Genomic DNA, 14410 nt, shown 5'->3' with positions numbered 1-14410 from the left:
CATGGATCTACTACTGTTATTGGTCACACCCAACACAGAAGGTTAATATCAGTCGTATACTTGTGTTTGCATAACATACTTATATGTTGATGCCTCAATATGTAAGCCGTGGCTTTGGCACTCAAGAAAATTACCTTTGGAACTTGGTGGTCTTGCTCATGTTTATGTGTACGTTTCTCAAACTATGACGACAACAAACCTTGCTTATTAAAACGCGCGTTTTTTACAGAATCAATCAACTCCACGACTTCACCTGGCAGCAACAAATGGACACCAGCACCACAACCAGCACACTTTCCAGCTGCCCATAAATCCAAATGACGTAGAATAGTTTTTTGTGGCTGTAGCGAGCTCGTCAGCTTCGATTGAGTGTTTTTTTATTTTTTCAGGCCCGCAATTTTTGATATATAACCAGGTTATTTACCTGGAATATCACGAGGCCTGCTTTTTCTGCCAAAACGTTGGTGGCATTTTTCAACATGACGTAGATATTTACGTCACGTAATGACGTATTCGGCGCGTCAAAACGTCAGTGGCCTTTTTTCGCGCGTTTTTAAATAGCATGACGTATGATTCTTACGTCACTTCTTCAATCGGTGCATTTCACCAATGACGTATTTGGCACGTCAAAGTCGACGGATTTTTGTAACATTGACAGGTTTCGTGGCTGTAATGTAACGGACGTTATGCGGATTAATTCTCGCGAAATCGCATGTTTTTAGCGAACCGGCTCTGTTGTTATTTCCAAGTACCTTTTTTGTGTTTTCTTGTACTGACCACTCAATCGAAGCTGACACTGGTAGTACAAAAAAAATTATATTTGGGGTGCAATACGTTTTTCCAGTGACATTTTCCTAATTATAACTAATCTGCGCATTTTATTTTTTTGTAAATGTTTGGGTTAAATGCGTCTATAAAATGACATTTCCTAAAAATTTGCGCTTGTGTAGTTTATTTTATAAAACGTTAACAAGCTACGCTACAGCCTTTTTATTTATTGTTATTTTAGGTTTTATTTTTGGTTTTATTTTTGGTTCAGGGTTTAAAATCAATGAAAAATTCAGGGGTCACTATAGCTTTTTTATTAATAGTCGTGGTAATTTTGCCCGCCTTTCCATTAAATTAGTGTAATGCGCCATGACTAAATTAATGCAGTGCAATAACCGCACTGTTTTTGTTACTCGAACTAATGGTTAAATCCTGAACCGGTTTTACCTGAACCAAAACTAAAACATACGTGTTTCCCCGATGAGACGATGACGATCAATCCTGTGCAAAAGGTGGGTTTGCGTGTGTTCGTTCGCAAACGTCGCGTCGTATTCGCTTTACGCTTTTCGCATTTGCGCGTGTTAAGTTAAACTTGCGCCTAAAGTAAGGAAATAGGAAAAAGCCAAGACGCCATGAAGTCCACAAGCCAAGTAAAAGAGGAAGACTTCACGAGAAGAAGATTTAACCTTTAAATAAAGTGAGTGAGTTGTTCCGTTTTTAAACAAATGCACTCTTCTTATACAATTATTTTTTTTGCAGATAGACTGCTCCCTACCGCCACCGAACGGATCCCCACCTCCTCCCCTTTTAAATCAACACTTGGAAATCCCGTAAGCTATGTTTATTGCTGTATAAATGTTGACATGGCAGCGTTTAAGCACCAAGTATATTTTAGGGATAAAGCGCACTTATTTATTGGTTATTGGTAAAACTAGTTATACTGTTATATCGGTATCGCTAATTTCGGGCCCTTATATGCCAATTAATTATATTATAACAATATAGTATATGATTTCCCCCCCCCCCCAAAAAAAAAATCTAAATTTTAAATGGTAATTTTGCAAAAATAACTTTTTGTTTTACTTACTTAGCGTGAAGTAAGCCAATAAAAAAGTTAAAATGTTTTGCTTTATTTTCCGTTATCGGTAATGGGTGTCGGTTTACAAAGTATAAAAATCGGTTATCGGTCGAAAAAAAAAAATAATATCGGTCGATCATTAGAGCTTAAACAGTTAATTTTACATCACCTGTAATAGTTAACTTTATACATTTTTTCACAAGATTCCACTCGCCAAAAATTATAATTTTTATGCAGAGCTCCTTATCAGGTGAAGGACTCGACGCAGCTGCCAAAAGGGAAGCGCAATTTGCTCTCATGGATCCAACCCAGGTGATTATACATTTAGTTTTGTAACTAAAGGAAGTTGCTTGGCGTGTGCTATATTTTTGTGCACCCGATCCGTCAGAAATTAGTGCAGTTCTAAGCAAATATGTCTGCGACAATTAAGGCATCCAAGGATCGAAAAGCCGGACTTTAGACATTGGGGTTTTGTACAATGCAGTAATTTTAACTTCCCGAACGCTAACTAACACTCTAACAACCAAAATAATGTGCGTTGATTTAATAATTATACAAGAGCTTTAGGCCCCTAATACATCAATGCGCGTGACGTAACAATCCTTTATAGTACCCTGGACGATAAATTCTTATGATAAATACATCTCATTTTTTTATTTTTGTGAATTTTCAGTCTAATTTTATCTGTGCCGGGAGTTTACCTAAAGGTCCAATTAGTCCATTGTCACGAGCTAAGGTCTAAAAATCAAGACATTTCGATTCTTTGAATGCCTTTATTCTCGTAGACCTTTTTGCTTAGAACTGCACTAATTTCGTTCCTGGTTGTCATTGGGTAAGTTGGCAATGGCTTGTCGAGTGTTGGTTGTCATCCGAAAATAAAGGAAAAGTTGTTCAGAGCGAGTCGGTCAGTCAGCGGTCTAGACTGGTTTATCACATAAAGCTTTGAGTGAAAGACCCGCTAACTTTGTCATTTTGTTGCAGCTACTTAACATATGTTTTCCGTTCAGGTTTAACGTTGCTTTTTTACAGAATGTAGGTCCGTAGGTATTTTAAAAATAAGTAGGACGTTTGTAAAAAACACTGATGGAATGTTTGTAAAAAACACTCGACATTAGTATGGAACGGTATGTATTTCAGCGAAAACGTAAGTGACTATATTATTGCATCAAAGTTTTTTAAAAAATAACAAACCCTTTGTTTTAGAACGACCGATGTGTTTTGCTGCATCTTTACCAAGTTGAACGCTGAATCCTGGATTTTCATCATAAAAAATAAAATAAACTTAACAAAATTCACGAGTCATTTTTTCTTCAATATGCTGTGTAAAATAAGCTCAACCGTTGTGTTAAATATGTATAAGGCAAGGGTTCTGAAACTCCTTGAGGATACGTGGACTAGCTTTAAGTGGTCCATGGATTCCTAATTAAACTATAAGTAAAGGCTACTGTTAAAAACAGAATGTATTTGCATTGGATATTTATCAAGTCATGAAGTCTATTGGCATTGTGACGTCAATTTGTGTCATCAATTTATGACGTCATCTAAAAAAAAATTTTTGTTGACACTGGTTCATGCGAATCAGAAAAAAAATTAGGGGACCAAAAGTTTTGAAGAACCCTTGGTAGGTATAATATAAAAGCAACAACGGTGTTTTGCCTCACAACCCCAATTCTATTTTAGCGAGTATTAGGGCTACTATGTTCTTCTTTAAGAACTGGAAGTCCATGTTGTGCACATGGCAAGGCTGGCTTGTGGTGTAGGTATATCTTCGGCCTAATTAGCCGGTTCCGTTGTGCACCGAAAGGCACCAGTCCAATCCCACAAAACTGTTTTAAAAAATTAATTTTTTTGTCCAAATCTGAAGATGTTATGTGTATCGTGATTGTCAAGTATACGATACGTGTAATGCTATCAGAGTTATATAAACAAGCCAGTTTGAAATGACTATAGTCTTTTCAAATAAGTAACAAGTTGATTTCTATTCAGAGAAAATCCAGTCTACAAATAAAATGTAATCTTACTATTAAAGCTGGTAACTCCTTCGTTCATTACCAATGACTTCTCGCAAATATAACAAACATTGGTAAACATTTGTCATTGGTAAATGGCTGACAGGATGGATAGAGTGAAAATCCAACATTTAGGTTTGATAGAAAAACAAGTAGTTTCAAAACATGATATTGTAAGACAATTGGTTACACAGTACTGTGAAAATTATTATGACACACCATACAACGAACACTTCTGACACACCATACAACGAACACTTATGACACACCATACAACGAAAACTCCCGTGTCGTATATAAATACACCTGTCGGACCCACTGAAAAACATTTTAACAAAAGTTATATTTGGAGGAACAAAATTATTTTGTATATCACTCTTATTTTGCGACCTAAAGTGGCGTTTTTCGTCTAAAACGGTGCAGTAAAGAAAAGGATTACAACCGAGTGTTAATACAATTTGGATAGCTTAATAACATGGCTGGCATAGTGTTGCTGCATACGCAAATAACATGTTGAAAAATATTTAACCATTCTCTTATCTCAAATTGTCATATTTGCTTGCTGGTTTGCTGTGCTGCATACGTAGGAAAAGTAATGTGATGACTTAACCTAATTAAGTCGTTTAAAAAAATGACGTGTGTGGGTTGAATGGTTTTCATTAAACATTTAAATTTGAGTTTAATGGTCGAAAATAACGGCCCCAAATAGACGTAAAAAGCGAAATGCTTTATTGTTCAAACGTTTCGGCAAATGCTTATGCCATCATCAGTAATATTTAAATAAAATTTCGGTATTTAGCCTAATTTTTGCACAATTTGTTTGCTGAATATTCCGTTTTTTTAGTTGAGGTATTGCTCATAATCGGACTGGAATATTGTAATTTTTATGAAAGAGACTTATTTGGAATTGACTTGCTCTAATTAAGACTGGATTGTGACTTGCCTTGTTATTTGTTCAAAAAGACCTGACTTGGACTTAAGTTCCCCAAATGACTTGTCTAAAACACTGATATCAATACCATATAAATAGTTTTTTTTTTCAAATTTGTGTAAAGAACAGTATTGGTTAATTTTGGAGCATAATGGTTGGAGGTTGTAATAAGAATATTAGGTATCATTTTAAACGTTTTGAATAACTCTTTATTCATTTTCAACATCAATGTATTCGTTAATTGTTTAGTTATTTAAAATGTTTAGTTATACTGCCCCAAAGAACTCCGGTTACCCTGGGCAAAAAAGCAGAATTCTAATGAACTAGGTAAAGCATCCACAGGGAGCCAGTTACTTTGTTCCATATGGAATTGCTGTATATTTCCTACAATTGCTGGCTAAGGTGAATGAACCGGAGTAATTAATTGAAAATACTTCAGAAGTTGATAAAGCCAGACTAGACGAAAAACATACGGAAATATGGAAATAATATTACTTAATCTACAGCTACTTAGTATAAAAGGCTATATCCGAAAAAAACTGCCGCACTAAAAACAAGTTAAAAGCTAAGTTTTGACACCGTTTAAACTGTTAGTAGACGCATTCAATTTTATTCAGCGAAAAACCACTTTGTGGTATTTTTTGCCTCCAGGCTTATTTTGTGTAGCTGGCAGAACCTCCACACGCAGGGCAAGTTGTCAAACCAGCATTGCGGCATTGGAATGACTACAACTAACGTTTTACAGGCATAAAATCACTGCTTTTCTGGTTCTCACAGAGGAGAAACTCAGTTTAAACGCAATATGTGCGACATACAATTTGGACAAGGGTTAAGATTAACAGCAGATATTTGCAAACATTTAATTTGTGAGATTTATTGTGAAACAGTCGTCTTTATGCATATAGGATACAATAATACTTAAGATAATTAATTTTAGGATTACAAAAACGCCGTATAGAAGCACGACCACGGGGTTATGCGAAGCGAATTTAAAAAAGCAAAATTAAAATAGCAAGCAATACTCCTATTAATAGGTTACTTTCTTATTTCTACATAACCAAATAGCTGGCGAAAGTATTTCTGAGAGTAAGCAATAATAAAACAGGGAGTCGAACCGTTTGACTTTTCTGATTCAGGTTCACTTCGGGTTCAAGGAGCATTTCGAAATCCGGTTCAGTTCCAGGTCGACTAAATTTATTGTCATAAACGGTTTTTAAAGTTCCGTTTCGGGTATACAATATAAGATGCGTAAAAATGTGGGTAGAGATTAATTATTGAATTGTAACTCATAGATTTATAGTCTTAAGTTACGTGGCGTAATAAAAAACAGGCAACCAATTATTAAAATATCTGTAAAACAAATTTAAACGTTTTACCTAATCAATATATTATTTTGGTTCATTAATTTTTGAACATGGCATAACTTGACTCTGTAAAAAAGTTGTGACGTCATGCTGAGCTGAAGCGCTTTTTTGACAGGTTCGGGTTCGGTTAAGGTTCAGGTACTTTCAAAATATTCGGTTGTGGCCGGTTCGACTTCCTGCAATAAAATAAATCTCAAAGCCATAACGGTCGAGTAAATCGACGTCATCTTGATCAACTTGTTTCGATACAAACTTGTATAATCAGTACCCAAACGTCTTTATCGAGATGATGTCGATCTACTCGACCTTTTTGTCTTTGAGATTCATTGAAGAGCTACATTACAGATCCGTGCACAGTTAAAGTGGATAATTTGGCTGTGGAGGCTTTTGCAGGTAAGGTACTGTGAATACAAGGGTCGTTTAGCAAGGATTCGGTTTTTAAACATAATTACATTATTTAGTTATCTACAGTTATCAATTCGAACAAACTCTATTACATAACAGCCGTTCCATTTTGGATGTCCGATACTAAACATTTTCTTCCTATTCTTATTCCCAATAATTTGGCAACTATTTTGCCGATCCGATATGTCACCAAACGATTCTAATTATTATGAAGTAGGCAGCATGGATCAAAAGTGTAGCGTTTTAAACGTAGTAATTTCAAAAGTATTAAGCAGTTTTCCCTTACTAGTTACCTTTATTGTCATATACTATTCAGAAATGTCGTTTATATTGTAAAACGCTCTGTTAATGCAAAAAAATCGGCTTGTAATGCCCAAATTAATTTGGTATCGGATCAATACCGATACCACTATAGTATCGTACGAGTAGCGATACCAATATTTGGCATTGGGTATCGACTCCCATACACATTCTTAATTGCCAGCCCTATTAGACACAGGATTGCAGGTTTACAAAGATTTTATTTTTATTTTTTGTTGCAGCTTCATCCTTGCAATGTTGGAAGTGCGACAGTGCTATCGACAACGAAGATTGTCAACTCAGAGGGCAACTGGAAAACTGTGCAAACGAAGACGTAACAAAAATTTCTTTTATTTGTTTTTGACTTACTCGTTTTTCAACGGAAACTATTTCGAAGTATTACGATTTTTGCCATTGTTCGTTTGCAAATCTTTGGTTAGAAATTTATTTGAAAATTAGGACTAAAACCACTTAAATATTTCTTAAAAGTATGAGAAATCCGTAAAAAATAACCTGTCGAGTCCTAAATCTTTAGTTACCCAAGTCAAGTCCAAGTCAAATGCATTGGTGAGCGAAATCGGCCATTCGCCGTGTAATTTTCACCGGACATTTCAAATAGCCTGGTGGCCATGTAAGGCTCCAAATAGATAAAGGGATGTGGGTAAAAAATTACTTTTACAATTTCTTTTTTGCCGCTTGAAATGATATAACATTTTAGTTCTTTGGAGCATAATGGTTGGAGGTTGTAGTAAGACGAAAACGTTTAAAATGATACCTACTTCTGTATGGGCTTGGATATTCTTATAACATTTTAGTTCTTGTTATTCAGTTTAAAATTGTTGTACAAGCCTAAATCCTCGGTGATTAATTCAATTTAGTGGCACCAGTAGCGCTTTATTGCTGTTATAATTAACACAAAAGCACACAATAAAGTCATCCCTTAAAAAGTATCAGATTAAATTGTAATTGCGATATACGTCCAGATATTTTGTGGGAGCTTTTGCCTGACCGAAACGTTTATTTTAAATTATCTGTAACTACAGCAGGTGATCAACGGCAAGTCTATGTAAGCGGTAGGTGGTGGCATTCTTAAAACATCACAGTGGTCAGCAAGACTAAACCTTACAAAACCTGCTGTCTAGCATTATTCCTCATGATTTAACTTTTGTGGTCCGTCGTTATTCAGAGCGTTTGCAATACCTCATGGGTGGCTTTTCGTGTACTAATTATACGTAAGCCGTAATCGTTGGTCCAAAAGCAGCTTCAGAAGGGCTAGATACAGTTGTTGAACAGTATGAACACGTATGTGTCTTTCATTGAATATGCCATGATTGTAAAGAAGTCATTTCTAAATGACATAAGTCCCATTGAAGTCACTTACAAATTAAGTCCAAGTCTAGTAATTTCCAACATTTACTGAGTCAAGTTCGAGTCCAAGTCATTATTTACTTCAAAGTCCAAGTCAAGTTATGGGCGTCAAAAATAAATGTGAAACGAGTAAATTCATTCCATTCCAAGCATATTCCGCATATAGTACACACGTTAAACTAAGCTAATAGCAAGAAACTATTCTCAAGTATAAAAATTAAAGCAAATAAAAAAAAAATTAAACCAAGTAAAGACATTTAATATCTAAAATCATTGACTTAAGTCATTACAAGCAACACTCAAAAGGCTCTATGTGGTTGCAATAGAGACTTGGCAACAATAAAATAGGGCGAAAACTCTTCACGTTGTTTGACAAACAAATGCGTTTATCCTGCAAAAAATGCAAAACTTGCGTTAAAGACTTTTAATTGTGCCAAACAATAACGACGTAATAGATTTGCATCAGGTTAGTCAAAATTAGGTTTTCGGGCCTGTTTTATTTGCTATAGAAATATTATGTGTAAGAGCGCAAAGCCCCGCGGTGCTGTATGTCCTCAAATAATCCACGGCGTAATAACATTCGAACTTTTACAAAGCCTCGCCTTCTTTTAGTTTAATTTCCCAATCTTTGCATTTGATTGACACGACTCTTTGGCCGTAATATACCGGTTTGTATGTTATATAGCTTTTGACACTGCTGAATTTAAGTTTAACGGGTTTAAATTAAACATTCTTTGTCTGTTTCGGCACGTATTTGTTGAAGGAACGTGTATTTTTTGCATTAATTTGACCGTTTTGCATATCGAAAGAAGAGAAAATGCAGCTAATAAATATAAAACACTTTGAACACCGAAAGCCATCGCAGACTTACCGAACCGGTCGACACTTTGTGTACATTCGTTTTCATCTTTTCAATATTTACACGTTTATCAATAATAACAATAATTAAATTGCTAGGTAGAGAACCAAAACACACATGTCGGATAGTGACGTTTTTAATAGAAAGGAACAGCATCGCAAATCGTGGGATGCTTTCGGAGTTATTCCAGCATCAAAGTACATCCGGGCGGTTGAACTTAATCATTTCTATTACTTTGTACTTTGAGAGGTATATGTGTGAAATTGGCAAGAAAGTATAAAATTTCCAATGTCCGTACAGAAGCAGGTATCATTTTTAACCTTTCAAATATTTCTTTATTCATTTTCAACAATAAAAAGTTTTCGAAACGTTCAAAATGACACCTACTTCTATATGCATTTTGTTCTTACTAATTAAAAAAAAAATTTTGTTGTTACTAATTAAAAATAAACGTTTGTTTCTTAAGAATTGGGGTGAAGCGGCGGTAGGCAGCCGTTGCAATAAAGGCGGGCTGAGTTCTCACTGTTGGTGCTGCTGCGATACAGATTCCTGCAACTTGGACGAGACTTGCCGAGGTAAACATACCTTTGGACAGACATAACGAGAGCCTCGGAATATTAGCGGCTTTGGGTAATATAAGCGGTTTTAAACTGTAGTTTGTTGAGCAGGCGAGCTTATTTTCGGCGCTGACGTCATGACACGCTTGGTCGCGCTTTGCTGCTTAACCGTGACTGGTGACGTATTGCGCCAAGCCGTAGATCAGGGATTTTTTTGTTTTGAGTGATTTTCTTGGGTGCATTGAGCTAAAACGTTTTTATTAAAACATTTTACAAGTGTTTCGCAGTTTACTGACGTTGTAAATTTTTTTTCTGTAAATTGCGAAATGTCGATTTTATCGAATATCATGGCTTTGATATTTTTATTTAAGTTACTAAAAAATCCGTGTATTGTGTTCCAAAATTTTAGAAAGGCAACGCAGACTCGCGCGTAAAGCAAACATTTTTGAATTTACGTAGTTAAAATTGCCTAAGAAACTTGAGGTTATCGTTCGTCGGTGAGAAACGAACATTATTAGACAACTAGAAAGATTATAAGTAGCGTTTTGTCAGAAAAACTTTTTAGCACGAAGTTGTTTTCAGCACATAAGTGAACTTAAAATATCTAAAGCGCCATGCTATAGTTATCGGTCTAGAGCAGGGGTTCTTACAACTTCTTTTATCGCGGACCTCTAAAATTTGTTTTTTGGCTTCGCGTGGACCACGGTTGGCAAAAAAACATTAAAATTGACGTCATAAATTTGCGTCACAATACAAATATACTTTCAGAAATATGCTGATGATTTAGGTAAAATGGACGTTAAATACAATCAGTGCTAAAACGTTTTATGTTTTATTTAACTCTTTCCTTTGAAAAATTAACTGCTTGCTTAATATAGAATAATATTTCAAACTTTCATGGCCCCCCTAAAATTAGTTCATGGACCCCCAATGGGTCCATGGACCCCAGTTTAAGAACCCCTGGTATAGAGTACTACATCTCGTTCTTTTGTTAGTGACCGCTGACGAGTGTAAACGACCACCCGTCAAACTGACACACGGCGAGGTGACCTGCTCAAACGGCAACAAGGTCGGGTCAGTTTGCAGAAGGCGCTGCACCAAAGCTGGATTTCAGATCTACCCTCCAAACACTCAAGACTCCATTTGTCTTGGCAACGGACGATGGAGTGATAGAAAACCTTGTTGTGCAAGTAAGAGGCTCCAGTCATTAGACCGAAACTACAACAATAACAACGTCGAAATAAAACACACTTCAGAATAAGACCAAAATAGGACTAATGCCTAATATTCGTAAGAACGTCTAAATCGAATAAGTCAAAAACCCATCGGCCAGAATAGGGCCTATACAACATTTTACTTAATCCCAAAGCCCAACCCCTAATCACTAACTCTCCAAATAATTCCAACCCTAACTCAATTTCTAACCCCCTATTTCCCGTTCATAGCAGGGTCCGACATATATGTAAAACTTGAGCCTCAAAGAAAAATATCACTTTTTCTAAATTCCAAAACTAACTACATTCTTTAACAGGACCTTGTCCGCCGTATTTTTCTGTGATCCACGTGAGTTTACTGCAGTTCAACACTCTCCAATCGTTCCAGCGTCGCGTTGAAAACACCCACGGTGGTTTCACAGAGTGAGAAATAGCCTTTTTAATTGCTTAAAGTATTAATATGCCTTCTAAATGGCCACTATAGGTTTTTCTAACCTTAAGTACGTCCTGTCAAATGTTGTCTTTTGAAAATCATAACAAGTCAAGTCTCAGTCAAGCCATTATTAAAGCAAGTCAACTCCAAGTCAAGTTATTGACAAAAAATAAAATAATGAACTATTAAATTGGCAACCTCATCCGATAATAATAAGTATTACCTCAACTAAAAAGTAACAAAAACATAACTTGGAAATCAAATTGTTTTACGTGTTACAACTGAGAAAAATTATTCAATTTCTTTAATAAAAAATATTTGACAAAAACACTTAATTTTAACTTAAGTCAAAGTCAATTCATTTCCTAAAAAGACTTAAGTCGAGTTATTTTGGTCAAAACGCTAATACTCATATCAATTATTTAAAAACAGTGACAAGTCATTACACAGGTTCTTGATTCTATCCATCCCTGTGATTGATTCAAGCGATCCTTGTGATCCCATATTTAGATACACCCGTTTTTTTTCTGGCAGCCTCATCGCCAAGGAATACAACCGTTACAGAAACTTCCAGATAACCTTCGGGGATGAAGTCCACAGTGATATGGAAGCAGGAAAAGGCGATAGAGATTTTCCGGACTTTGTTGCTTCAAGTGAGTTACTTTGTAGGCTTATTTCCGAATTGTTTTTATTAAACGAGAGCGCATATTTCTTTCTTTTCACAACAATTACTCTATGTTTTTGATCCTAACCTAAAGCAGCGGTTCGCAAACCTAATGTTTAAAAAAAAAGAAAAAAAACAACATTAATTTCTTAAGCTTCTCAACGATCTAATAATATGTGAAAAAAGTGGTCCGGGTATTACCATTAACCCCCTAAAACATCTTCACGAGCCCCAAATTTTACAACTCTAGTCTTAAAGAAATTAAAAATATATGACAATTCTAAATTTCCAAACAAATAGATTCTAAAACTTAAAAAAAAAAAAAAAGTACATCATATTAATTTACTTTTAATGCTGATATCGGATTAATTATGGGTTAAATTTATATATAGCCTACCCAAGTACCTATATACAAAGATCATATTAAGTACGGTACTTAAGGTAGGGCCTACTTAGAAAACCGTGATCTTAAACTATTTTCTCGCTTACTTAAACTTCAGAAACGATTTTTTATCGCTGTTGCGGGAAATAGAGTACTATAGTACACTGAAATTGCTCAACGTAACCCCGAAATTTCTTTCTCGCACCCCTGGGGATACGCTTACCCCAGTTTGAGAGCGCTGGTATCAAAAAAAGATGCAATCAGTAAAACAAATCTCCGATTTTCTTAGTTTCGTACTTTTGTTCGTTACTAATTGATTTGAATCGTTCGTTTTTAACCGGTCGAATTCAGGCAGATGTCTGTTTTATTCTAAGGAAAATTGCGACTCTATACCGATACACATAGCCTAGCATTTTGCAATTTTTGTTTCATTTCCTTATTCAGATAAAACAAACACGGGAAAGGCGCTTCAATACATAATGCAGAAAGGAATCTTTCCTTCGACCAGAGAGGATCACCACAGCGCGTTTTTGTTGCTCGCAGTTGAAAGCAGCTCAGACGATGATGTTGCCACTCCTGCCAGGACATTAAAAGAAGCAGGGGCGACCGTGAGCATATTAGGCCTACGTTTGTTTCCTGGTATTGTTAGGAAGTCATTTCGGAATGACTTAATTCCCAATCATGTCAAGTTTAAAATAATTGAAGTCCAAGAAAAGTCTTTTAAAGAAATAACAAAAAAAAAACGCTTTGGACCTAAAGATTAAAGTAAGTACAGAACTTAGTAAACCGAAAATCAGTTTGTTTGGATGTTATAATATGATAAATATGTTGTCATGTAACTCCAAACAAACTGATTTTCGGTTTACTAAGTTAATTCTTTACTTACTTTAATCTTCATAATTGATGCAAACCAAAATCGTATCGTTTGCTTTTCATCATTCGGATTCAGACAGATACTGTTATTTGAAAAAAATTCTGATTAAATTGCTTTAGTTCAGGGTCGGGAACCTATGGCTCATATATGGCTCTTTTGATGAAAGAATCTTGCTTGCAGAAAAATCTAGGCTACCATTTCTCAGCATGATCTAAATAAAATTGTCACGGTCGCTTTCCTCACTTTAGATTTTCTTTTTTATTATTGGGCCAACACATAGTAGCACATTTTAGGCAATTTGTGCGAATCCTATTACTAATAGTATTTTCATTACGGGACTGTCATCCCGTTTGATAGAATCTTTTTACATGGCTCTTATGAAAATACAACCAAGAATATTTGGCTTTCATGGCTCCCTTAACTCAAAAGGTTCCCGACCCCTGCTTTAGTTAGACCTACGTTGTTTCAGATCTACTACATCTTTTACGAGAGTCCGGAACACAAGGTGGACATGAATGAAGCCAGAGCGGTTGCCAGTAGCAACGAAACCATCTTTGTTGTCAATGATACGAAAACCACGAAAAATTTTGAAAACTTGCTATCCGGAATCGTTAAAAAATTATGTGCCAACCCGTGTCCAATTGATGTAGAATAGAAGTGTTTTTTTGTTTTTTTGTAGCTTAACAACGTTCACGTCTGAGGCCATGATAAATCGATTTTCGTTTCACTTATAAGCTTGACAACGTTTAATTTTGACTTCTTAATATTTTGTTTTTATCTGTGTACTTTTTCTATTCAGTATATCCGGTTGATGGCACTTCCTAACTTGCATACTCATAGGTTGAAAGAGTATTCTTAAACCAACTCTTAATAGTTGTTTATGTCGTGTTCATTGTGTGTATATTTCAATAACGTTAAATAATAAAACACAATATAATGGTTCTTTATTAGCAGTGCCAGTGACAAACCAATTCGAATATGTCTTCGAAGTAAACTTACCTAAAAATCGGAGTCAGTGCGCCTCGATCCATATTATAAGATAGTCAACTTCTGAACTCAGTAAGCTTACCAATGAAAAGTAAGTTTACCAGTTAAGAATGCGGTTAATGCCCAATCAAAAGAGGGGATCTCATTCAAAAATGCCACCCTTATTAAGCTTTATAATGACAAGTTTCTGGTTTTACCCAAACCAAAATATCTAACA

At 35.6% G+C, this 14410-nt stretch overlaps 1 protein-coding gene across 1 annotated transcript; it reads left to right on the top strand.

Moving 5' to 3' along the window:
• The first annotated feature begins 1256 nt into the window (after positions 1 to 1256).
• LOC146136963 (uncharacterized) lies at positions 1257 to 14147 on the top strand. Its single transcript, XM_083396297.1, has 11 exons — positions 1257 to 1280; positions 1528 to 1598; positions 2050 to 2158; positions 6483 to 6543; positions 7098 to 7189; positions 9549 to 9657; positions 10635 to 10829; positions 11171 to 11276; positions 11821 to 11939; positions 12777 to 12940; positions 13676 to 14147. The coding sequence occupies exons 1-11, from the start codon at positions 1257 to 1259 to the stop codon at positions 13859 to 13861; spliced, it is 1236 nt and encodes a 411-aa protein (XP_083252423.1). The 3' UTR covers positions 13862 to 14147.
• Positions 14148 to 14410: the final 263 nt, after the last annotated feature.

This window comes from Ascidiella aspersa, chromosome 8, assembly GCF_963924565.1.
Source record: "Ascidiella aspersa chromosome 8, kaAscAspe10.2, whole genome shotgun sequence".
Taxonomy (NCBI): Eukaryota; Metazoa; Chordata; class Ascidiacea; order Phlebobranchia; family Ascidiidae; genus Ascidiella; species Ascidiella aspersa.
The sequence above is the reverse complement of the archived record's forward strand: the minus strand, read 5'-3'. Positions and strand labels throughout refer to the sequence as shown.

Bases quoted from the DNA above. Each gene is read 5' to 3' on its own strand.
- LOC146136963 (XM_083396297.1), top strand. From the start codon at position 1,257: ATGACGATCAATCCTGTGCAAAAG. The intron at 7,190-9,548 runs GTAACAAAAATT...TTGTTTCTTAAG, and splicing joins AAAACTGTGCAAACGAAGAC to AATTGGGGTGAAGCGGCGGT. The intron at 11,277-11,820 runs GTGAGAAATAGC...TTTTTCTGGCAG, and splicing joins ACCCACGGTGGTTTCACAGA to CCTCATCGCCAAGGAATACA.